The 26,497-nt window shown below is 40.9% G+C and overlaps 1 protein-coding gene across 1 annotated transcript; it reads left to right on the top strand.

The window, feature by feature from the left end:
* The first annotated feature begins 263 nt into the window (after positions 1 to 263).
* LOC122885597 (activin receptor type-1-like) lies at positions 264 to 26,490 on the top strand. Its single transcript, XM_044216890.1, has 12 exons — positions 264 to 631; positions 13,268 to 13,341; positions 13,927 to 14,181; positions 15,184 to 15,450; positions 15,722 to 15,988; positions 17,394 to 17,599; positions 20,391 to 20,490; positions 21,906 to 22,052; positions 22,581 to 22,856; positions 24,211 to 24,408; positions 25,174 to 25,304; positions 25,425 to 26,490. Exons 2-12 carry the CDS (start codon positions 13,275 to 13,277, stop codon positions 25,557 to 25,559), a joined length of 2,049 nt encoding a protein of 682 aa, XP_044072825.1. The 5' UTR covers positions 264 to 631; positions 13,268 to 13,274; the 3' UTR covers positions 25,560 to 26,490.
* Positions 26,491 to 26,497: the final 7 nt, after the last annotated feature.

Genomic DNA, 26,497 nt, shown 5'->3' with positions numbered 1-26,497 from the left:
ATATAATATGGAAATACTCAAGTTAAATAGGCTTACCTCACTTCTGTAGCCACTACTCAAATAACATTAGGCCCTACAGTAAAATGTACTTACATTTTGCAATTGTTTTGCTGATAATAGTTATGCAGTAAAACTAACATGCAGAACTTTTACTTGAGTTTCTTCTACAATGTAGTATTTCTACTTTTACTTACATTACCTGAATTCGAATTTGTTTTATTTTGAAACTTCTGACCGGAAAAGTCTGTATTTATCATCGCGCTTAACGCTGGTTAATTACAGCGAGTTGTAGCAAGGTAACTTCCTCCTCCAGTCCTGGCTCCTTTTTTTGCCTTCGTGGATTGGGGTGCGAGTTGAGAAGCCTAGACAGTGCAAATGTGTGAAGAGGGTCAACGTTGCAAAATGTATGTTGCTTTTTTCTCTTTCCTAAATACGAACATCGAGTGAATTTGTCACTTTTCCCCCCACCGATCGAACGGCGGACGATAATGTTGGCGTCATGTAGGCTCTGCCTTTCAGACTTTGGAAAACAAATCGGGTATTGTCGGTGAATTCTCGGGAGATGGCAGAATAGTTCGACCTGCGCCAGTTACCGAGCCCTCATAAAGCACTTTGAAAAAGAACCCGCAAGGTAAGTTTAAACATTACGTACCTAAAATGTCTGTAATATTAATATTACCGTTTGTATAGTAATATGGGTATAGACATTTCGGTGGACGTGGAGAAGTTTGCTGATTTGCAGGAAAATGTTTCGTGACGTGCTTTCATAAGGAATCCTGTCTCCATCTGAGCTTTCCTTCGCAAAATCTTGGCCTGTTTTATTATTGCCGCCGCACATATCTTATTTACTTTCTTCAGCATTGGTTGTGTGAACAAATCTAATATGATTGAGCAGAGGAGTGGCCTTCATGCAGTAGCCTACATAGCCTATATATTATTATTTTTTTAAGTGACCACGTCAGAGAGATGTTTTTGGTTAGTTGTTGATAAATGGTGATGAGCTCCAGGCCAAAAGACTGAAATTCTATTTCACAATCAAATCAAGCTCACAACATTGCAACTAGTTGTGACTTTCTTAAGAGTTTTTTTTTGTCATGCAAACTGTCTTTGGGAGGGTCGTTCCTGCTTGATCGTGTGCCTCATCATCCCATGCTGAGCACTTTTAACATCACAAACGCAGTGATTTGGGGGGGGGGTCAAAACACTGGTGAACACACAGAATGGTTTCCAGTGGTCTGTGATTTCATTTTGAACTAGTTGGCAATGAAGAAACACTTACATATCACCAATATAGTTATTATACAAGATGCAGAAGTATTTGTTGACATGCTTTTACCTGCCGAGGAACAATCAGACCAAACAGGAAATGGTATGTGATAAGATTGCAGAGCAATTACATTTAAAGCCAGTAGACCTGCTGATGAGAGGGTGCAAACTTCATTACAAAGGTGTTAATGCTAGTTGAAAACATTCAAGGATAATTGTGCAGATTAGAAGATGTGTGAATGGGAATGTCTCACACTGAAGTGTTCTTCCTCACAATCAACTCATTGTGCTGGATCCTTGCTCGGACAAAATTACATTCCCACATACTAATCAGGTTTTCCTTCACTAGTAGCCCAAGTGTCTGGGGAGCACTTGATTGTGCATTTGTTTTTCGCTGCACAGCCAATCTCCTTTTTAATTTAGTGATGCATTCAGTTGACCACACTTCAGACAACCCGACAGCCACATTTATGCAGCAATAGTGTCTGGCATGAGAGACTGTTTAATCAATATAGATTAGCCACTCAGAATGAGTTGAAGCGGCAGTACATGAACTGTTGTAGGTGAGTTTTCATAGAACTTGAAAAGAGAGATACCCAATAGGTGTTAATATCAATGATTTCTTGCCTAGTAAGTATTGGATGGCGAGGTACTGGAGATTTACTAGTCAATGAAATAACAGAAGCGGCTGTGACAGGACTACCACAGTTGGTTAGTGGCTGTGTGGCCGGTTGACGATCTGTAGAATGTAACCGCCGTAGCCGACCAGTCACTGAAGTCGGGCCTCTCTTTGGGCGCCTGGTGTTCACAGAAGCTTGCGTCTCTGAGTCTGGCTGATAGTGATCAGATAAAAGGACGTCAGACAGTCTGGGCTGAGATATGGTTCAACTCCAGGGGATCTCGGGAATCCTGTTCTGTTCAGTCTGTTGAGGTAAAGGGCATCAGCCTGATTGTGGTCACTCATCCTGCCATTGTGATTAGTCCTCTCCTCATTCTCCCCGTCTCTTGTTCTGCAACAATGTTATTGTTTGGCTTTAGGCCTGTGTCATTGTTTCAAACAGCCCTAACCCTATCTGTAGTAATGTATTCCTCAATCAGTTAGGAGGTTATCTGTCTCTTTAAGACTAACAATGCTTTCCAAACAATAGAACTGGTTTGGGGTTTGTCTTGGCCAATGTTTAAAAACACCCGGAGAGCAGACACCACATTTTTTTTCTTGCATTTGTTTCAGAGAGGCCTTACGCCTATATGTGTCTGATTTATGATGCTTGAAGATATTTATGCTGTTAGACAACTTTATCTTTCTGTCAACAAGTTGCTTAGAGCTAGTGCTGAAACAACAAATAGTCAATTAATCAAGAAAATGAATCAGTAACAACTGTTATTATTGATGAATCCTTTAAGTCATTATGGCTGCAACTAATGATTATTTTGTGCCAATTATTACCTTGATTGATTCATTGGTTGGTCTATAAAATGTCAGAAAATAATGTAAAATCATAATTTCCCAGAGCCCAAGGTGACATCTTCAAATCGCTTGTTATGTCTCACCAACAGTCCAAAACCCAAAGTCATTCAGTTTACCATCACATAAGACAAAGAAAAGAAGCAGATGTTCACAGGTGAGAAGTTGTAAGCACAAAATGCTTTGCATTTTTGTTTGAAAGTGGGTTTAAACGATTAATTAGTTGTCAAAATATTGATTAATTTTCTGTTGATCAAGCAGTCAGTCAACTAATTGTTTTAGCTGGTTCCAACTTCTCCAATGTTGATCATTTGCTGCTTTTTTCTGTTTTACAAATGTAATGTCTTTGTGTTTCGGACTCTTTGGTGGCTACTGTGTGTAACATTTTACAGACTGAATGATTAATCAAGCAAAATAACAATACTGGTCAGATTAACTGATAATTTAATAATGATTAGTTGAACACAAACTTAGAAATTTCTACACAGGCCTCATTCAAGTTTTCATCTCCACATTATGACAGGATTTTATGGCTGCAGAAATCTTTGCCTCTACATCAGTGCACTGCTGTTGTGGTTCTTTCTGATAGACATAAAGTGTATAATTTGCCCACAGAGGTCTAAGCATTTCAGAAAGCATGAGGCGAGTATGGGTGGGGGGTTGTAGGGGTAGGGGGGGATAGGCCTCCGATAGCAGTCATTTCTCTGTGCACAGTAATTTGTCTGTCAGAAGCATCTGGCAGTTTGGAGTGGAACAATATGCAAGTGGAGGGAGAGTGAAGCGCTAGCTCCAAAAAACCCTGAGAGAGTGTTTGGGGGGTTGGGTGGTGTGTGTTTATGTGTGTGTGTATGCATATGTGTGTGTGGAATCAGGTTACACAGTCTGTCATTAACAAGAGAACTGCAGTTATGAGACCAAGATAGACTGCTTCAAGTCTGAGCAAGAGTGTGAGGCTCATCGCTCTTCCATGTAGGTGGCTCGGAAGTTATGGAAGAAAGGGTGGGAGGAGGGAGAGGGGGGTGTGTGTGTATGCTTATACTTGCTGCATAGTGAGGACTAAAACATGTTTTTTTACCTACAGAGTGAGGACATTTTTGGAAAGGGGGGACATTTTGGCCAGTCCTCACAACTTCAAAGGGCTGTTTGAAGGTTAAGGACTTGGTTTTAAGGGTTAGGTTAGAATTAAGTTATGGTTAGGGTGAGGGTTAAGGTTAGGCATTTAGTTGTAATGGTTAAGTTTAGGATAAGGGGCTAGGGAATGCATTATGTCAATGTCGGTCCTCACAAAGATAGAAGTACAAGGATGTGTGTGTGTGTGTGTGTAAGAAGGTATATGAATGTGTGTGTGTGTGTGTGTGTGAATGTGGGTAGGGGGCAGTGGCTGAAGGATAGAAAGGGGGCAGGATTTGGCTTGAAGTCTAGCTCAGAGTAGCAACCATCAGCTGTCTTGCTTCAGCTTTTGGATGTGTGTATGTCCTACGTATATGTGCATGTGCATCTGTGTGTGTGTGTATATGCTCAGTTACTAGAAAGTTTGACTAACAACAAACCTGGCATCAGACGAGGCAGCCAGGCTGCAGAGGAACACAGCATGTGGTTTCATTTGCTTCTGCTCTATGCTCGTGTCCAGCTTTTTAGAAAAGGGCCCACTGTCTGCAGTGTTATTTTTAGTCAAAAAATCCTTGAGCCTTTTAATAATCATCAGCCTTATGTAGCCCAAACATATCACGATGAAAAGAGCTGTCTGGGACTTGCGGGCACTGCAGTCTCAGCATGACACAGGAAGTTAGAGGGGAAAAAGAGAATGAGATTAAAGACTGCCTGTGTATCTGCCAGTTTTTAGTCTTGTTTCCGTGTTTGCTGTTTGGGAGCTCGCTCTCCTCTTCTTCTGGTGGCTCTGCACAGACTTATTGATTTCTCTTATTCTGTGTTCAAATGTGGATGAGGACCAGTGGAGACAGAGGGAAGGGAGACAAGACACTACTGTCTGCACAGATGCACACGCACATAGATCTGCAGTGCCCGTGGCTCCTCTCCTCTCTCCTCACTAACCCCAGACTGCACTGGAGACAGTCTGCAATACACATTTTATGAGCCCTTCACTCGCTTCAGTGCTCTTGTCTTATCGCTCAGCTGTTAGTGGGGAAAGTTATGGCTTTGTTTCAGTTGCTGCCTCTCTCTGATCCCATTCCCAGTCCCAGGCTTGGGCTTTTATTTGGTGTGAGCACTTTGTCTACGAATTGAGAATAATCTGTTTTATCTCTTGGGTCATGGGGTCGTAAACTGAAGTAGTTCTGTTATCATGGTAGTACATCAGTGTCACATTGATGGGGTTGCCTGAATTAGTCCAGTCCATTCCCCATGCTTGAGCCAAATGGGTCATTTATAATGTTTTAGCCATTCATTGGTTTTGACATGCAAGTAGGGCTGGGCGATATGGCTGAAATCAGTACCACAATATGATATGAATTTTTTTGCAATATCTGCATTTATGTATATTATGATATGGCTAATTCAGTCATGCAAGATCTAAGGCTGCAACTAACAATTATTTTCATTATCAGTTAATATGATGATTATTTTCTCACTTAAATTATAATTAATTTAAAAAAAAATCAGAATTTCTTACAGCCCAAGTTGACATGTTTAAATTGCTTGTTTTGTCCGACCAGCAGTCAAAAACGCAATGGTAGTGTAGAGCTAAAACAGCAAATATTTACAGTTGAGAAGCTGGAACTTTTTTGGCATTTTTGCTTAAAAATGACTCAGTGCTTATCAATTTTCTGTCGATCAACTTAATCAGTGAATCGACTAATCGCTTCAGCTCTAGCTGAATCACTTGAAAGATAATAAAATTTTGTTAAATGCAATAAATCATGTTCCACTACATTAGACAAATTTAATTTTGACCATAATTTGCCTTGACTCTTCAATAAGAACAACAGAAAAAAACACAATATTATCAAATTGTCAGGATTCAATTCCACTGAAAATGGTTAAAGGCGAATATTAAATTATCACCCAGCCCTACATGCAAGGACCCTTTACGTCTCACTTTCCCATTTCTGACTTTATAAGTTTGTTAGAAAGTGTTTACTACTGGTCTTTTTCCTTAGAAGTCTCTCCTCTCCTGAAGGCCAGGAAACTCCCGGCCATAAAGACTCCATTGGCAGCAGGATGTAATGGCCCGGGTCAGTCGCACTATGGAGCATAGCGCTGTATACGCATTAATTGTTTTGTTGCAAGCTGTTTGCTGAGTGATTCTCATCATAGTGGTGAGTGGTTTGGTCGATGTTGGTCATGTTAGCCCTCTGACTCCTGTAACTCAGTCTCTCTGCCAGGCCGGGCGCAGAATCTAGACTAAATATTCCCTGTGCTTTGAGCAGCTCTTTGTTCTGTATACCTGATTTACTTGTTTCACAAGAAGAAAAATGCATTTAAAGGGTGTACCGTGATACAAATCAAGGTGTCCTTTTGAGAATAGTATTGCCCCAGAGCAGTGAACTTTGTGAGATGGTCGTTTGGAGGGAGAGTGTTTGTGCATTCCTCTGTTGGCAAACATAGCTGAGGGCCATAAAGACAGTGTTTGATTTGGCTGTTTCAAATGTTTTGATGGCTGTGTGAAAATGAATGTCTAATTGCTATGGTGACCACTGCATTGAAGACTTGTTAACTGTCTTCACGATGCTGTAAAACCTTCCAAGTTGTGTCTCACGAGACTTCACGCAACGCAAAGCCATAATAAAACCTTGCAGAACCACAAAACTACTGTTACTGCATAGAAATGAGTGTAATCATGCAGAGTTTGAACAAATGTTCTCCGAATTGTCTGTATGCTAGACTCTCCCAGACCATCAGGCTTTGCATCTTCATCATCTTCAGTTGTCCTTTGTCCCTCTCACAATTGTTGCCCTGGGGTGCTATGTCTTGTCTGAAATCAAATCAAACTTTGTCATGTAATTTTATTAGAAACAAAAGTGCTTGTCTGTTTTGTGATGGGGGCCTGGCAGAGTGTGGCGTTGGTACAGAGGTGGAAGGTAGGGTGGTACTACAGCAGGAAGAAAAGGCAACTATTGTCTCTGATTACATTTGATCTAGCTGAATACACTGTGCGTGCGTGCGTGCGTGCGTGCGTGTGTGTGTGTGTGTGTGTGTGTGTGTGTGTGCGTGTGTGCGAGCACACCCTGGGTTGCTCTGTATCCAAGGAACAAAAACCTGCTATGCTGATGCCTACTACAATGAATGTGTGAGTGAGAATTGAGCATAAGCAGGGGGGCATTTGCATTTGATTACATTCCTCACATTGTGAAAGGAGGCAGCTGCTGAGATACTGTTGGGCCCTGAGAGATGGAGCACTGCAGACCTAATTGGGCACTGCAGATTCCACAAGCTCTTCCAATGGGCCACAGAAGTCCCTCTTTCATCTCCCATTTGATGAGGCCCTTGGCCAGAGAGGTGTGTTTTCAAAGGTTTGCCAATGAGCTTTGCTTTCTACTCAGCACACAACCTCAGTGTATGACACAGGATATCAAGAAGGGGTCAACCTGCGTTTCACTGTTACACCAGACAAGGTCATAGCACCACACGTTTTTCAATACAATACAATACCTGAGTTTGGTTTCAATACCAAAATAATGTTTTTTACCCCTTACTCTGCTGTGTTTATCTCAACCTCATTTAACAAAAAGGACAGCATTTCCTAAATATATCAGTATGTAAAGGCAGAATAAGTAGGATTTTCCTAAAAAAAACAATGTATAGACTCATACAAAAATAATCCCTCTCATTCACTAGAAGTGTGTGGCAGTGTCTGTATCTGCAGATACCCTGCCCTCTGCCTGTATTTTCTTAGTTTCTTATTAGTTTGCTGCGTTCGGGACGTTTCTGGGCATCAGCCTTTGGGCAGTGGTGTGTAGCCCCCAGCCAATAACAGTGCGCAGGCTGTGAGGTCGGGACTCTATAAAAACATAGTGACATCGCTGTCTCCGTCTCTCGTCTGCTCTGTCTGCGTGCAGGGCTGTGTGTCCATTTGACCGAGGGCGGGGCTGAGCTACATTCACACACAGTGCAGAGAGGCCACAGAGCGGACAGGATGAAGCCTGGCTTCGGCTGCAATGTGGCTCCTTCCCGCAGGGTTCTGCGGAGGTGTGGGCGATTTTTATTTGTGCTTTAGAACATAAAACAATCAGAAAATAACGTTTTATTTCTCAGGTTCACTGCTTTGTTCTCGCCAACGCTGCTCCCTCTCTTCATTCATTCTCTAGCTCGCTCTCTCCCGCCCGTTGAGACGGGAAGGAGGGGCCAACTTTGAATCTTTCATTGTGTTTGCAAACAGCAACTGAAAAATCCTACTTATTCTGCCTTTAAAGGTGTGGAGTTTTGGCCACTTTTGGTTCCATGGAGCAATGTTTTGATGAGCTAGTGGCTGTTTTGTTTGTATTTTGTGCTCTACTAGCATGCAGATTAAAGCCAAGACCAAACAAATGCTGTAATGAATTGACTTAAAAGTGGTATCTCATGGTTAGATTCTTCATCACTCAAACCAGCTATTACAAGCCACGTCTACAAACCAACCACTCAACATACTGTATGAAATTCTAAATAAAGTAAGGCCAAACCTTGTTTATTGTTTTGTTCCATTTTCGAAACACAAGAGCAGCGCAGAGGGATGATTTGACTTCATGACATGTCTGCTTTTTTTCTATAGCCCTACATTTCATCAGGCTTTCATCACACACACACACACACACACACACACACACACACACACACACACACACACACACACACACACACACACACCCAAAATGAATATCGTACAGCCTGACACAGATTTGGGACCAAGATTTTATTAGACCCATCTTGCACAGTGTGACATGCAATGAACCTGCAAGATTGCTGATCACACAGTGTGTATGGGCCTTAAGCCAAACACCAACTACACAACAAACCTTCCACTAGATGACAAGCATCCCAGATGACAAGGCCCATCAAGTCTGTCCTAAATTGGTTTTCCTCAAGGTATTTTAGAGATGACACAATCAGAAATTGGTTTGTTTTCAGACAATCATTTGTTTCATGATTCAGAGTAATTGAGGAATTAATAACATAGCCAAACGTAATGTGGAAAGTTAACCATTGTGCTTTATGCAAAGTGATGGCACAATGTGAGGTAGTCCTTTACTTTTGGAATGCAGTTTTGTTTGGGTTGTCCCCCTGATACTCAAATATTATGTATTATTATTATTATTATTATTATTATTATTATTATTATTATTATTATTATGTATGTTTGAATCATTAGTATGCACTTTCCTTTTCTTAGGTAAGATTCATTGTAATCTTACATTCTACTCGGTTTGTTAGCACAGTTGTATCAAGTGTGAGTGTGTATTCCCTCATAACCTACTAGAAAGTTAAGGGTGTGTATTCTTTTAACTTGGTTTTAGTCATCCCAAGTGTTGTATTTGACTGTAGGCAGATAATGTTTTTTTTGACTGAGGTGAACGTGTTGATTTGCTGAGATGTAGTGTGAATATGAATGTGGGCTGCTGCAAAGAGGACAACTTTCACCCTCCGGTCTGTATTACACCCACATCCACCTAGGAGCAAACCATCTGTGTGTCCCTGATGGCATGCTGGCACTTTGGCTGTCTGGGTCTGAGTCGGGGACGGGGACAGGGACACGAACAGCAGGCTCCGCATTGCCCCAGTCTCTGCCTGTTTCTTCCCTCGCCGCCCTGCAGTTTGCTGCAGTTTCCTCAGTGCCCAGGCTATTTGTGCCATGGTAACTGTGCCAGCCTGCCAGCTCAGACACCGATTCCACCTCTCGTCTCCCTCTTTGCCAGCATGATGACTCAGCAGCTCCTGCAGGACTTCCAGCCTCCTCCCTCCTCAACCTCAGTGTTACACCATGCTCATTAGACAAAGTAGTGTTTTGTCATTTTCTCCTTTGTCTTGACCTGTTTACAAAACAGACCAAAATAATAAAGCATCCAACTAGACTAATATGTTTTGTTTGTTGTTGAAAGCAATTTCAAAATTTCAGCCTAAAATATTAGATTTAACATTTAACAACACTTGAAGATGTAGCCTAGTGTTGTAAGTGGGAATGTGTACCAACATCATAACTGTCTGCATGCTTCTTTTTTTGGGTTCACTTGTACCAATCACAGCATTTGAGTGGCACGTTTAACCATCTCCATCTAATCACTTTAAGCTCTGCTCAACTTCTTAGAGAAGTGCTTATCAAGATAGCCCTCTGGAGTGGGATCACTGGAAAGAGTCTGGGAAGGAAACGTGGCATCATAAAACAGGAGCCTTGATATGTAGGATCACTTTCAAGTCCCTCTAGCAGCACTCAGCAGGAGTCAACCCTAACATACTTTTCCCCAGGCCAAGTCTATTTCAACTATTTCTCTCTGGGTTGTACACACATTGGCTACCTTGTGTTGAGCTCAATGTAGTTTCTGTATTTCCATGTGCCAGGTCAGTGCTTACGCATCTCAGGGGCATTGATACCATCATACAAAATACCTGGTGGTGGAAAAAGCATTTAGATTATTTACTTAAGTAGAAGCATAAATCCATACAAACAGTCAATTTAAAGTAATAGTCCTGCATTAAATTTTTTTTCTGATTTAAAGGAACAGAAGTTTTATCAGCTCAAAATACTTAAAAATCAAAAGTACTGATTATGCAGAATGAGCTCTTTCATACATACATTATTATGTTATATTATTGTGTTATTATTACTGATGCCTTACTGTAGCCTTTAAATGTTGCAGCTTGGTTGAGGTGGAACCATTTCTACCTACTTTCGATACATTTGGTTAGCTTAATCCATAACCGTGCCCCACATGTTTTGTATGTAAAATCTCAATCTGCAAAGTTACTAGTAACTGCAAAGTAAAAAGCACAATATTTTTCTCTGAAGTGTAGTGGAGTAGACAACATTGTACAACATTAAGTACATTACCTGATTTACTTTTTACCTCTGCGAAACAAGAGTTCAAGCCACTCAGAAAAGGCAACCAACATAAACTTACTGACCTTTCACAGATTGAAGGGAGGGAATTAAAGAGAACGAATCATCGTAGTTCATTGTAAAACAAACAGCTTACTCATATTGTACATGTGAAATAACATTTTTAACTAAAATTTTGCTCTGCTTTATACTGTAGCAAGACCAATTTGATTTATTAGTTCCAACAGCAATAAACATTGTAAAATATATCTTAAGTTATGATTACCATGCAGTATTTATACCGGTTTCGTATTACAACACCACTTCAGAGGACATAAGAAGAGGGAGTAAAAGGAAAGATGGGGGTTGAGACAGATAAGGGGGGGAGAGCACACCCTTGGCAGGATGTCAGGTCTGTGAACACACACTGCAGAACACTGCCAGAGAATTCAATATGCAGGGATAGAGGGCTGCAGCACACTCACACACAGCGCCATAAAGTTGTCTGCTCAGATCGCAATCGGTTCTGCAGATGCTAGCCCTGCCTCTCTCCTTTCCAAGAATCCCTTCTGAGGTCTCAAATATCAGGACTAGTCCTGGCTGTGTATTCATCAAGCAAAGCTGTTAGCTGACTTGATGATATGTTACCAGCTAGCTATGTCTCATGTGTGGATAGATGCACATGTATATACATACTGTACGTAAACACATGTTGGAGACCAGGCAACTCAAAAGGCTCTCAGGTTTTGCAGTGCTTAGACTGAAATATTTGCTGTGTACATAACAGGACTGCTTAGCTGCTTGGTCATCAGTGTGTGGCTCACTGCTTATGATAGCTTATTTGAGACAAAGTGTCTGCGTGAGAGAGATGAATTGAGACGGAGATAATTTCAGTGCCCCGTTGAGGGTCTTTCAGCAGTAAATGTAAACAAAAAGTCAGCAAATCATTTACCTACGCTAATTGAAGCCATTAAATGGAGCCTCATGACATGCTCTACTTAGTTAATTGAGGTGAGTTATTGATCCATCAGCAGCGTGTGAGTCAGAATATTGTGCTCTTTGTTGACTTTCTACATGATTGACATATGAGTCAGTATCAGATAACTGTCAGACAGAATCACTTTTTTTTCCTAGGCTCTGTGTGTACTCCAGACTATATTGTCTTTTACTCGTCTGCTTATCTCTTTATCCTGTTTCCTCTGGCCCCCTGGCTTCACCGTAGCCCAGCCGACCGTCCCCCACCAGCATGGTACCCTTCTTCCCGCTGTCCCCCTGGGCGCTGACACCAGACACCTCCTTGTCCCACTTCCCTCCCTTTTGCCTACCTTAGTGCTGCAGCCCACCCTGGCCCACATGTCTCTCCCACATTGGCCCCGTTCCCTTGCCTTCTTTGACCCGCTGTCCCCCAGTTGCTCCCTGGCTATACCTCCGTTGCCTCCTCATGCCCTCCTGCCCCCATTGCTGCCCCCCTCTCCCCTGGTCCAAAGGGAGCAGACAGAGCTACTGATTATCTCTGTGTGGCAGCCTCTGTTTTGTGCTCTGATTAAAGGAGCAGCATGTGGTCTGTGTGTGAGCGGCCCGTACAGACGCCGCCGTTGGGCTAATGCTAACATTACGTGTTTAATCATTTATGTCTGGGAGATGGGCACAAAGGCTTGGATGGGGTGGAAGTAAGGGGGGCGCTGGGGTATTTATCAGTGGCACAGATGCACTCAGACATGCACACACATGCTTCCAAGATAACAGCCCCAGTGCTTAGTATGGCATAAATGGGGCACGCTGCAGGCTATGATGTCTCACATATCATCTTTATAAAATGGTTTGCTGGAGGGGGGGTTCCCTCGAGTTTACAGTGTGAGTTAAACTGGTAGTTTGTTTAAAATCTGTCACTGTATAAAGTAAACAAACAAACTGCACGGCGTATGTGGACGCTTCTACAGACGCATTAAATATTGAAGGATTAGACTGTCTCCAGGTCTCTAAACGATAGTATTTGGGCACCCACACTCTTTCTCCCTGCTGTGCTCCTCTCCTCTTTCTCCTCCTCCTCCTCCTTCTCCTCCTCTCTCGTCTGTCGTCTCCTCTCCCCTAACTGCCAAGCAGCCTGTCCCTCTGACACACACACACACACACACACACACACACACACACACACACACACAGAGGCAGCCAATAGGAGAGCACCAGTCTCCCCATTGCTTGCCACTCAATGCCTTGTTGCCAGGACAACAGGAAGGCATGAGACCCACTTTACTTGAGCATTTTAAACTTGGTGTTGACTCTTTTTTTTCTGAAAACAAGAAAAGGTCTCCCTCTGTAAAATCGCTCTCTCTAATACTCTTAGGTTGACAGCAAATCCTGTCGTTATCTGTCTGTCTCTCTTGGTCTTCTGTCTCACTGAATGGTGTCCCGAAAGATGTTTTACAAAAATACCAAAGGTATTCAAGTGCATCAATATAAAAATCGTTTACTTTGGATACAATTTCAGCCCTTTTTTGCCCGGCAAAATACACATATGAATACAAGTGCAGCCCTCATTTTAGTGTTTTTCTTTTTTTCCCCCCCTCTAGGTCTACAATGATGGTTGGGGACTTGTTTCTTTTGGTTTTGATCATCTTGGTCCTTCCCTGTTCTAGCTTGGAAGGTAAGTGTCTTGTCACAAAACACTGCTTGTCACATCAGACCTAAAGGAAGGCTTTTGCAGAAGAGGAGATGTTTCTGCTAGTGTAAATAGATAGGATCTAGTTGAATTTAGCCCTCTTGCTACCTCTGAACGTGGAGTTATCTGTCGCAGAGCCATCAGCCTCGTTACTGCAAAAGAACAAGATTACAGTAGGTCACACACTGTCACTGGAGGTCTGAAGCACGTACTATATCTGGAAAGATGTGTACTGGATGTCTGTGTCCCCCCATTCTCTTTTACTCTAGTTAACATACACACAATCTTTCAGCCGCTGTGTCTCTATCTGTCCCCCTTAAGTCTCTTACATGCATAGACCAAAAAAATCACACAATTTTTTTCCTTTCACCACCCCTTCTCAGTCTGTCTCCCTCTCATCTACTGTCTCTCTGTGTTATTTTAACTGCAGTGGTGGTGAAATGCAGTGGAAAGATGGATAAAAACTGATCATTTGGGAGCATATTAGAGATTAAATTCTCCTTAGCAGCCCTCAATCTATTATCAATGATGAATTCTGACCTGTTCCATGATTGTTTTTTTCTGTTGTAGGTGACATCAGTGTGAGAAACTATGAATGTTTGTGTGACGGAGCGTCCTGCAGCAGCAGAGACAGGTGTTTCGGCCAGCAGTGCTTCACCTCCCTCTCCATACTGAATGGGACATCTGTCCTTCAGAAGGGCTGCATTGTGGCTAATGAGGAAGAGTCCTTGCGCTGCAGAAGCCCACCAACTCCTGAGCTAGTGGTAGAGTGCTGCTATGGGGATTTGTGTAACATGAACATCTCCTTTCAGTCACCGGTGAAAGGTGAGGTGTTTGCATCATAACACTGTGTGAAAAATATCCTGCCTTAACTTCTGTTGGATTTTTATTATTGATACCAGTGGAGCAAGTCCCTTACGTGAAGTTCATCATTCCGTCTTTTTAAAATACAGAGGAATGAAGAATGTGTACTTTTACCACTACCTCTACTATCCTTTATGTTCTTCCATATTTTGTATTGTCTCAGTATTTTCCACAGGTTGGGAATATTTGTGATAGCTGACCCCTTGCAGAGGTGGCTGCAGAATAACTATATTCACAAGCCTAACACCAGTTTGGGAAATAACTTTACAAATCTGCACAACTGTCCAAGGACCATTCCTGTAGCCTTGTTAATCAGTCAACATTTCCATTAGGACTGGGTGATGTGGTTAAAATCAGTAGCATCTGTCCTACATTAATATATAATATGATATGGCAAATACAGGCAAAATCAAATAAGAACCTGAATAAAGAACAAACTGTTCCACTGTTCCGTAGTACATCAGACACAACTCTTCATATGTGTGTGTAAAAGAGAAACTTTTACAATTCAAAATTATCACTCATTTAAACAATAAAATGTTTGTAAAATGATAACATGATGTCACCATATCATTGCAATATGATTCAGCTGAAAGTAATCAATTATCGTCAAGGCCTAGTTTAAATTTTGAGAATTTTGAATGAATGAAATAATACATACAAAGACATAAAAAGTCAGGTTGGGAGGAAATCTGTCTGGGTGGGCCTCTTAAATAAATTATGTATGTGGAAAACACGGGTATCAGTGATTTTATATTAGCAGGTGTTAGATTTCAAACAGGGAAATGTGAAAATTTCTGTGAGAACTCATACATTTAAACTGACTTGCTTGTCCTCAGCCAGCCAACAGAGATACATTTTCAACTACATGTTTTCTGATCTGAGTGAATGCCTTTTCATTTAATGGGATACTAATGGTATTGCTCTAATGGGTTTCCCCATATCTCTATTTCCTCTTATCAGATGTAGAACTGTCTGCTGGCAGACCAGTCCTCAGAGACCAGGAGTGTGTGTGCGAGGGCGGCGTGTGTGAGCATCGCTGTGCAGGCCAGCAGTGTTTCTCCTCTCTGAAGATGATTGATGGGATGGCCGTCCAACAGAAGGGCTGCCTGAGGGATGACGAGGAGGGCAGAGCCACCTGTGCTATGCCACCCTCATCAGCCCATGTTGTCAAATGCTGCCAGGGCCATCTGTGTAACATGAACGTCACTGTGCAAGCTCCAGGGAAAGGTGACTTTGTAGACATTGTACACATTTTTCTTGGCTGCCGTTCACCGTAGACCTTATGCCACCTAAGATTGTGCAAAAGTTCTGCTTTGGATATGAGGTCTCATAATTAGAAATTTAATTTTATGAAAAAAATGTACTTTAATTTTTATTTTTAAAACACCATAAAACGTTATATGATATTTTTTTATAGTAATGCAGGAATAGCTTTAGTCATCTCTTGTCGAAAGTTTACTTATTTGGCAGCCATGTCTTCTTCCTGAATCTTTTGCAGAGGAGGAAGTAAAGCCCCTGATCAAAGAGGAGCATTCGTGTGTCTGTGAGGGCAGCTCATGTGCAACTGGGAATCGCTGCATGGGGCACCAGTGTTTCTCATCTCTGACTGTCAGCGCTGGCTCCTTAGTGTACCAGAAAGGCTGCTTTAAGGTCTATGAGCAGAGCACATTGACCTGCAAGACCCCACCTTCCAGAGACCAGATTGTGGAGTGCTGCCATGGGCACCTGTGTAACATGAACAGCACTGTGGAGCTGCCTGTCAAAGGTACAGTACTATACTACCCAGAATGCATTACAAGTATAGCTAGTTTTCTGTACCTTGTTATCAAAGATGCTAAATAGCTCCATCTGTTGATTTCAGCTTTGAACTCTGTGTACTTTTTAAACAAATTGCTTAACTAGATTTAATCTTTTCAGAGTAGGAATGACCATGTGGGTTAGTTATTACTGTTTTTGACAAAGTAGCACATATTCATTCCTCTCCATCATTCTCTACCGAGAGGACTATGCCATCAGCTGTGAAATTGTCTGCCATGGCTGTTTTAGATGGTTTCTGCTGGCCTGAGTTACACCTCTGTGTGGTCACACTCCTGGCACCTTATGAAACAGAAATGGGGGCAACCAAAGGGAGGTTTTGAATAATATTTAGTCATGGTCCACTTCCCCTCTGTCCTCTCGGAGATGTCAGAGCTGGCTGACAAGAGCCCAGAGGTTGAAGCCACCTGGAAATGAAGGAGAGGCAGGCATCTATACACAGGGCTGTTGTTGTCTTTTTGTTTCTTTCACCTTTACATTTCTCTCTACAGCTGTCATTTATGTTATACTTTATAAATAAATAAATATACTGTAGCTGTATCCTTTTGGTTATACATTTGGGTATTAGATTAAATTAAATTAAATAAAATTGAAAATTGGAAATATTTGTGTTATCCTGACTTAACTGGGTGCAGTTTACCAATACCATAACAATTCACATAATGTCAGAGAAATTTTTAAAGTATTCTTTTGCTCACAGTACTGGCCTATGTTGCAAACCTCCACTGTCTTGTTACGTTGCCACAAATACAATAATCATATGTTTAAGTCGTCCAGCTAAATACATCCCTTCCTATGTGTTTGGTTCAAGTCTAATGAGTCGCTAGAATGTGTTGTGGGAGAAACAGTTCATTATTCGAGTTGAGAAAAGGAGATCATTGTCTGTGCTGCAGGCAGAGCTGAGCAGTGTTTTCTTTGGAATGTTTGGAAAGTGTGAATAGTGGTCAGTTCCTCAGGCCGGCCTCTGCTGACTTGATGAGATCCACTCTGTGTGTGTGTGTGTGTGTGTGTGTGTGTGTGTGTGTGTGTGTGTGTGTGTGTGTGTGTGAATGCTCATGTGCATGTGTGCTTTGTGTGCATCCCCACCCATAGCTGGTTTCTTAAGAAGAGTGCTGCACACCTGTTATTTGTGTGTGGTTGAGCCTCTGTATGTGTGGTCCAGTCAGAGAAAAAAAGAGTTTTGCCTCCACAAACATAATTATGATCTCCTCTTCTTGAATCATTGCTAAGTTCAAGTGGACGCTTCCATCTGTTGTTTACTTGCAACTATGTTCAGTCCTCTGACTGTCACATTTAATCTTTTTAGGCTTTAAGCTTAAAAGTCACGCATTGTATATTTTTTTCTCCCCTCACAGCTGATGAGCTATCCAGCTACAGTGTGACCACACTGGCTATTGTCATTGTGGCGCCCATCATCGTCCTCATCGTCCTCTCTGCTATCGCTATAATGGTGTTCAGACGCATCCACAACAACCAAATGGAGAGACTAACATCACGAGATGCAGAATATGGAACCATCGATGGCCTTATAGCATCCAACGTGGGGGAGAGCACTCTGGCGGTGAGTAGTGGATACCATGGAGGAGGCTACCTCCCAAGCTCATAAGAAAGAACAGTTTAAGAGCTGCTCAAGCTTAAATTGACTGGTATCTTGAATATTAATCCAAATCAAATTCCAGTCCTTATTTTAAACCACCTCTGTCCCTCTATGCTTGCTGCCATATACTGTAGGTGTTAGAAATTGACCATAACATCAAGTAAGGAACAGGATGTCTGCTGTGTGAAAGAAGTGTGAATTAGTAAATAAAAAAAACTGTGCAATGCTTCTATTTTCACAGAGTTAGTTTAACACAGCTAGTGTGATTAGGCAGTTAAGAAGGGAACTATGTAAAGAATGGACACCTAAATTGTGTTGGTTTTACTATCTTGATGTATTGGAAATGTGCACTGTGAGCACTGCTGTATTATGTAAGAAAACATACTATATCAGTTCAGGACTCTGTAAAAGATTATATAATAAATAACTTGGATCAGGATCCGTTAAAAAGCTTTTTGAAATACTTTAGGGTACTTTTGCTTTTTTCAGTGAGTAGGTGAAGGCCCAATATGTATAATATCACCTGTATTTTCACTTACAATTGAAAATGGGTGAAATTGTCATTTTGTACATTTCTCAGCTGAACAGAATTCAAACTAAAGGTCTATTTGCAGTATTTAAATACTTTACCAATGTAAACTTGACATATCAGTCATTTTGAGGTATGGCAGATCCAATCTTGTTTTTTGATTTTGGGTGGTGGATGGCTCTTTTCTGTATACTTAGATCAGAGAGAGAGTCTTTAAAGTCACACTGAAATGCAAATGTATACCAACAAGAGAGATGGAAAACTAGTTCTAAAATGATGTGTTATATTAACGTAAGGGATTCAGCTGATGAGTTAAAACACTGTTGGATTAGCATGATTTGTGATCCAGATTTGTGATCAAGGCGGTCATGTGGTGGCACTGTAATCGAGAATGGCACATGGCACATATACTGAATTGAACACTTGGAGCAGTTCATTGAAAGCAGATTTTCTTCTTTCAACGTAATGCCAGTCAAATTAAGGCCTCTTTAAAAAATGTAAATGAGAGAATACTTCAGGCCAAGGGAAAATAAAACCAGTTCACTGGACCATTATTGTTCTTCTTCCGTTCTATTGGTTTGATTTTGACTTTGCATCACACTACATGGATGAATTAGTTAAAGCACTCACTTTATGATGAGAGGAAACACATTAAAGGACTAAATCACTAAATACAGGGCAGAAAAAATCCCCAGAACCCCATGTTTGGTGCAGTAAATGTTATGAAATTATACTAAAACTTGTTTTGTATCCTTTAAGTAATTTTTCCCAGTCTGTTAGAGCAATGTCTTTTGCTGTTTATTTTCTCTCCACTCAGCGATAGATTGTAAGTTTTCTGCAGAGTGGTTTATGTTTTGAGGCCCACTAAACTGATCCAGAGTTTAGGTGGAGTCCTGTGGTTAGTGTTTAGTCTGAAAGCCAGCACATTCACTGGCTCACACACACTGTGTAACTAAGTTCAGCAGGAGCTGCTCACAGCCTAACTCGTGCCCTAACAAAGTACATGTCTGTTACCGTCCATTTTGTGATTCTATATCCTCACAAAATTATACGTAGTACGTTTTTTTTTATTGAAAGCATTTATTTCATATCTGTAGCAAAGATTTTCTGCCATGGAACATAGATTCTCTTTTTGTAAGCATGTCTAAACTCTTGAAAGCCCAGATTATCCCATTTATCTTTAATTATGAAACTTGTAAATAACATGTCCAACTGTTAAAGTATGATCATTTGTGTGTGTGTGTGTGTGTGTGTGTCAGCGAAAGAAATAGCTGATTTTTCTTTCAAGCTATTTCCAAAGTCCATCAATGCACTTGGCAATGGAAAGCCCAAATATGGAGCCACAGAATGTTTGTTTCAGCATAATTAAAAAGTGCTTGGCAGCACCATGAGAAAGGTTATTAGGAACACTGGTGTGGCTTTGAAAAGCAAATCGGACTGAAACACACGCGCATGTCGCTCTGCAACCTGCTGCCCAGAAGTCATCTCTGATTATAATGATATTGCAGTGTTCTGATTGCATTCTGCTGCTTAACGGCCTGGCCCAAATATGCCCTCCTAAAAACAATCCTCCTGTACCAAAGAGAGGGATTTAAACTCTCTGCAGAGTAACTCATCATTAATTTTATGGCCTCAGTCTTGCATTCCTGTGTTGTGATTCCAAATTGTCTCTCAGGCAGCTCTTGCATTATGCATCAGTTTATCTGAGGCATCACTCTTCTCTGTTGTTTTCAATCCTCATCCTCCCCTCCCAGTTTAGTCGTTTGCTTTGCTCAGTAGCTGCTGACTCTGTTGCTGTGCCCTGCCCTCCTGCGTCAGCATCGGGAAGCTGCATGTCTTAGAGCTGAGATAAAAATAAAAGGCTTAGCAGCATTGCGCCTGTCTGGCCCTTGGATTAGATAAAATCTCCAGCGCCCACACCAGTCACCAGGGAGGGGGTGGCACTTCTGTTGTTTACTCAGCAGGGGGCACTCTGCACCTCCAGCACAGACACACACCCACACACACACAAACAGCTTGCCCCCCTCCATCCCATGTGGGTGCCACATCAAAGGCGGCCTGCTTAGTCTCCATCTGAGTCCCAGATGCTCCTTATTTCATAATTTTTTAGGCTCAAGGCACACGATTCAATTGGGAAGGTTCATTCAGATAGCTCACTTGAGAATATACACACACATGTAAATATACAAGCCCTTTACACTTTGTTTCTGTTTTTCTCTTTTCCAGGATCTGCTGGATCATTCCTGCACTTCAGGAAGTGGCTCAGGACTCCCTTTCCTTGTTCAGAGAACTGTTGCAAGACAAATCACACTCAATGAGTGTGTGGGTAAGTGTCCTGTTAAAGGCTGTTTTCATATTGACAATAGCACTGCCCCAGAAAAGGCACTCCCACTGTGCTGACACAGGGGGCACTGGCAAATATTGCTGAAAAGCCCCTCTAAAAAAGTGGCCCTGGCTCAACTAAAGCCTCAGTTTGGCAGCCTGCTGTAATGGACAAATACGGTATGTGTAAGGACATATATACCAGATACAATACTTTGTAGTATGTGATGGTTCTACTGTTTACCTCATACTATTGACAGAGGAGCAAATTATTGATGCCATAATAATGGTAAATTCTCCATGGAAGGAGTATTACCTGCTGTGTAGCATCTAGCCTTCAAACTGGACTTTCTGGTTCGTATTTTCACTAATACTACTACAGACCGGTAGATCTTCAAAGACCATCCAATACAAAAAATATAAAAGTACTTTTATCCACAAATACATCAATTTGAAATAAATATTTTGGTTGCAAAACAGCCCAATGCTGAGAGGATATTCTGAAATTGAGCAAGGATGAATGTGCAACAGTTCCAGCAATCAAGTCCCTAGAGCCAAAAATTGCACAAACTTTATTTTTTAGATTGGCTGTAGTATGTTAAATGTCAGAGAAAATATTAACAACAGCAAACCTATTTTCATATGGACAAACATGTTGCCATAGTCAGTGTTGAGGGTTAAGCCACTCGTGTTGAAATAAAAAGTTCACTCATCACTCTTGAATTGTTACAATTGGTAGTTGCTTCCAAGCTCTCCAAGAAAATCATCATCCTAACACATTAAATTGAAACATGGATAATGTTTGGCCACTAGGGAGCAGCAAAATAAGCCGACATACACGGGCACCACCTTTACACCGGCTTACAAAGTCGTTATGGTGGACATGTTAGAAAACTGTTGTCTATTTACACATCAAGTAGACACGGCCACATTAGCATTCATATATGGTTGTTTTTCTGACCGCCTGATAAATGTAACTCCAATACTCACTTTCCTTTTACCTCTGTCTTGTTTCCCCCAGCTTCTGACAAAGATATGTGGGTTTGTAGCTGCTAAATGTTTGACTTTATTTACCAGCCACTCAGTGACTTTGTCGGCTATTTGGAGCTGGCCAGCTATCATACAGTAAACCTTATTACAGCATTTTGTTGCTGGAAACTGCTCCCTATAGAAAGATGACAAGCTAGAAGAGGCGAAGAAGCTCCAGAGTGCTGTAGAGTTTAATGTAAATAATGATAATTGTAGCTCTGTGAGCCACCTTCACATATAAGAGTGTCCTCCCTCTTGTAGACAATAAGTTGTTCTAGAGCAGGGTGACTAACCAAACACATGTTGATTCCTTCACACCGACAGACATTTTTATGAGTCTATTTCTGTGTATGCTGTTTGGTCATTTTCTCCCATGTTTTTGCCCGCCAGGAAAGGGTCGTTACGGTGAAGTGTGGAGGGGTCAGTGGCATGGAGAGAGTGTCGCCGTCAAAATATTCTCCTCCAGAGACGAGAAGTCCTGGTTCAGAGAGACTGAGATCTACAACACGGTGCTGCTGAGACATGAGAACATCCTGGGTATGTACCATATTTCATGTATTCAGGCCAAGCAAGCTGTGAGAATAGGTACTGCAGGACACAACAAATATCATAGTTGTTTTAATGTCCTGCTGCCACATGTCCCAACTCAAAAGTAATGAATGCTAAAAATATAATCCTTAAAATCAATTAATTCCTAAGGAGGATCTGATGAAAATAGTACAGCTCATACAGGCCATGTTTTGTATAAAGATAATTTATGTTGACATATATGTATAACTAATTGCTAATTAAACCCAGCATAACAATAATTTGATTGATTATGGCAGGACATAATATATCACAAAAAATCAAGAGGCTTTAGTGCTTCAAATATTTATTTATTCATTTAAAAATGATGTGTTTATTTCGTTTGAAAAAGTAAGAAATATTTGTGTAGACCATTCTACTTTGTCTTTACTGGCTATTTATTGTACTGTAGAGCCCAAACATCTCCTATTGGTTACATGCTATCCTGTATCTGTTGATCAAAACTTTTCATTTATTGATATTTTTCTCTCAATTTAGGCTTCATAGCTTCAGACATGACCTCGAGGAATTCCAGTACTCAGTTGTGGCTGATCACTCACTTCCATGAGATGGGCTCCTTGTATGACTACCTTCAACTCAGCACCCTCGATGCATCCAGCTGCCTCCGCATGGCCCTCTCCATCGCAAGCGGACTGGCACATCTCCATGTTGAGATCTTCGGCACCCAGGGCAAACCGGCCATCGCCCACCGAGACCTCAAGAGCAAAAATATATTGGTTAAAAAGAACGGACAGTGCTGCATCGCTGACCTTGGTGAGAATACTGACTGAGATCTATATGATTAATATGTTGTTTAATTCTGTGTTTGTATTTTCCTACTCCTTTTAATCTAATAGGTTTAAAAAAAAAAACTTTTTTGCTTTCAAGATGTGGATAGGATGTACTTTTAATCCGTTCACAAGCAGTGCCCCCCTGCTGAGCCAGTCATTATAAACTTATCTGTGCGGCCAAACATAGTTCAATCTCACAGAACTAGAATATTTTCATTCGACTGAATGGTGCAACTACACAAAACAGTGAGTCTTGGGTTTGAACATTTCACTCTCTACATAATAATTTCTTTCTTTCAGTATAATTTCTTCATTAAAGAGATGATAAAAACCACCTTAAAGCTACGGAAGGGGTTAATTAAATGTTATGGTTCATGGGCATTGCACAAGAGATGCATCTGCTGTAATATTACATCAATCCCCATAGCCATATTTGTTTTTAATTTAGGAAGAACAACCACTGCTAAATGTACCACCCGGCCCCTAACCAAAAACACATTTAGAGGAACTCAGTCCACTTTATCTAATACACCAATGTTCCATTTGCAGATGCTTGAATAAAAACTAATTCAGGTACAAGCCATAACCTGGCGACAGGCTTGACATGTTTACAGGCTCGATGTAATAAATTCTGCTCCGGATGACGCATTTCACTGTCCCGACAAACATGGTAGCAGTTGTTTGTCTCCCAAGCGAGTTGTTCTTATGTCGGAGTACATCCTGTATGTGGGAAAGGACTGTTTACAATGAACAAGTAGTGCTTCAGCATTTTAATCAGTTGATAGAGTGAGTCTAGTGTTTTGTCCTCGCCACAGTTGTCTGAGACAGGAACCTTAACTCCAAAGTGTGTTTTGTTTATTGTTACTCACTTGGATGTTGTGCAGAATGATGTATGTGCAGAGTTTGACACTAGGTGGCTGTTTTCACATTCATCTGTAAAGGGGGAAAGTTTCTCTGTGCTGACCTTAAATCTGAGTTTAACACGTGTATGTACAAGCATCATTTTGTGACATCACAAAACAATTGTGGTCTACTATGCTATTTACACAAGTGTGATGTGGAAACTTGAAACATCCAGTGCACATAACCTAAAAAAATCGACTTTTCAGTGAAGTAGACACATCTTGTGTCCAGCAGTCATTGTTTTAAAATAAACAATAGTTGCACATTCATAGATTCTGGATTTTTCATTAAGGGAAAAGGAATTTTTAACTTTTTTTGAACGAATTGAACTTTTTTTGTAGAAAAACCACATCAGCACACAAATTATTATTCTAAGCAGAGTATTTTCGTACGTCTTATGTCTGGAGGGGATGTGTTCTGTGTTTCCATGCAAGGTCTGGCGGTCATGCATTTTCAAGACACCAACGAATTAGATGTGGGGAACAACCCTAAAGTGGGCACAAAGCGCTACATGGCCCCTGAAGTGCTTGATGACTCCATCCAGATGGACTGTTTTGAGTCCTACAAGAGAGTGGACATCTGGGCCCTGGGCCTTGTCCTGTGGGAGATCGCCAGGAGGACAGTCAGCAATGGTCAGTACATATTCTACACAACATGGTCCTGTTGGATTCAGTGTAGTCCTGTATTTCTATCAATTATTTTCCTCATTTCCGTCTGTTGGGCTGATATGTTACAAATCTGCATTACCTACAAGCAGCATATTGTCCGCTTTTCAAAGATGTAGATAGTGCCGTTACTGTGGTTTTTACACGTGTAAAAAAAAAAAAAAAAAAAAAAGATGAACCTCATTTAGGCAGAATATTTATCATAGATATCATATTTATGTGTTAGTGATCAGATGATCAGTAGTCAGTGTTTGATGGGTAAAGAAATCGTTGTAAGCATGTGGTTCTCTTCAGAAGGAACACAGAATCATTGCTTTAACTCAAACTAAGTAAAAGCTTTTCTGCTATTGATTGATAAGATTTGGCCTTAATACACACGTAAGCATCCACTATCTGTGGTCTGTGGAGAAGCTAGAGGTATCTTATGTGAAATAAAACCTATTTCCTCCATTCACGGTCAAATGGGTTTATTGCTTTATAGTAGGAACCAGGCTTTCAGCAACAATTAAGATATTGATTCACCCCCGACACAGTAACCTCATATCTCTATTTTGTCCCACAGCTACACTTGAGAGCAACTTAAGGACAAAACAGCTGTGGCAGAACATGAATCCTTTTTTATACACCTTAAGGTGTTTTCTATATGTTTGTTAGTTCAACTTGTATTTTACACTTTGTTTTAAGTGATGTGATCTTGAAAGTGAATTGTTGCTTGCTCTGCTCTACTTGCAGGCATTGTAGAAGACTACAAGCCACCTTTTCATGACGTGGTCCCAAGTGATCCCAGTTTTGAGGATATGAAGAAGGTTGTGTGTGTGGATCAGCAGAGGCCCAACATCCCAAACAGATGGTTTTCAGAGCCAGTAAGTAATATTCACAGCGTTGAGTATACTTTTGATATCCAGAAATAAAAGCATTTCAATAATATTCTAATGTTGACAAGGGGCACACTGATTGATTTATGTCTCCTAATTCATTTTCAGACTTTAACCTCCATGGCTAAACTCATGAAGGAGTGCTGGTACCAGAATCCATCAGCCAGATTAACAGCGTTACGCATCAAAAAGACTCTCACAAAGATCGACAACTCTCTGGACAAAATCAAAACTGACATATGAGAATGCCTCGAGAAGAAGAGGCAGACTTACTAAAGGCCTTTGAAGACATCCAGAGGGTGGACCATCTTAGAAAAATCTCATAAGACAGGAGACTTGATGGGTTCAGTGCCCTTATAGTGGCACAGGCCTATATTTATTTTAAAACACTTGGCGGGACACATTTTGGCATCCAAAGATGGCTTACTGGGCATTTCTGAGACTGCCACTCTTCAACTTATGACATAGGAGCTGGACTGTTAGCAATGTTTTTCAAGGAAGAAACTGTTACCTGGGCATTTGAGTAGGCTTGCTTTTGTTAGAACCGCAGATTTCATTTGACACATTTTTTTAGTTTAAAAAAAATGTCTGAACATTATATCAATTTCACTTTAGCGCTTTAATTGTACCGAATTGTTCATTTGCAGTATGGTGGATTCATATGGAAACTAAGTCAACTTGCCATTTGAACTTGCCAATTTAATCTGCATACTTTCTTAAACAGCGATCACAGCAAACAGTGTTATTTTTTACTGTGTGTCATTCACCTCTGTTTACAATGCTGTCAGAACAAGTTTCTGTTACAGTTTCCTGTTACATTTAGTTGTACAGCTGCGTCAGTGGCACTGTTCTTTTCTTGAGATATCATCCATCTAAAGGTACTCTGTCGCAAACCTTTTGTATATCACCATGGATTTTACATTGAATTATATACCTGTTCTATATTTTGTTTCTTCAGCTTTACAGAGACAAATGCTAAAAGAACAAATAAAATATCTGCTAGATGATGCTGAACTCTATTCCTCCAGAGGCCTGTAAGTAAGCCTGTAAAGCCTGTATACTGTCTTAACGTGTGCATTGTCAAGTAAATGAAGTCAAACTTCAGCCTTTTTTATTTCTTTAACATTTTATATCAATTAGTGATTTATATTAATTAAATAGAAAACGTGCTTTATCTGTCT

This window comes from Siniperca chuatsi, linkage group LG12 (genome assembly GCF_020085105.1).
Source record: "Siniperca chuatsi isolate FFG_IHB_CAS linkage group LG12, ASM2008510v1, whole genome shotgun sequence".
NCBI classification, from domain to species: domain Eukaryota; kingdom Metazoa; phylum Chordata; class Actinopteri; order Centrarchiformes; family Sinipercidae; genus Siniperca; species Siniperca chuatsi.
The sequence above is the reverse complement of the archived record's forward strand: the minus strand, read 5'-3'. Positions and strand labels throughout refer to the sequence as shown.

Bases quoted from the DNA above. Each gene is read 5' to 3' on its own strand.
- LOC122885597 (XM_044216890.1), top strand. From the start codon at position 13,275: ATGATGGTTGGGGACTTGTTTCTTTTGGTTTTGATCATCTTGGTCCTT. The intron at 20,491-21,905 runs GTAAGTGTCCTG...TTTGCCCGCCAG, and splicing joins CACACTCAATGAGTGTGTGG to GAAAGGGTCGTTACGGTGAA. The intron at 22,857-24,210 runs GTGAGAATACTG...TTTCCATGCAAG, and splicing joins GTGCTGCATCGCTGACCTTG to GTCTGGCGGTCATGCATTTT.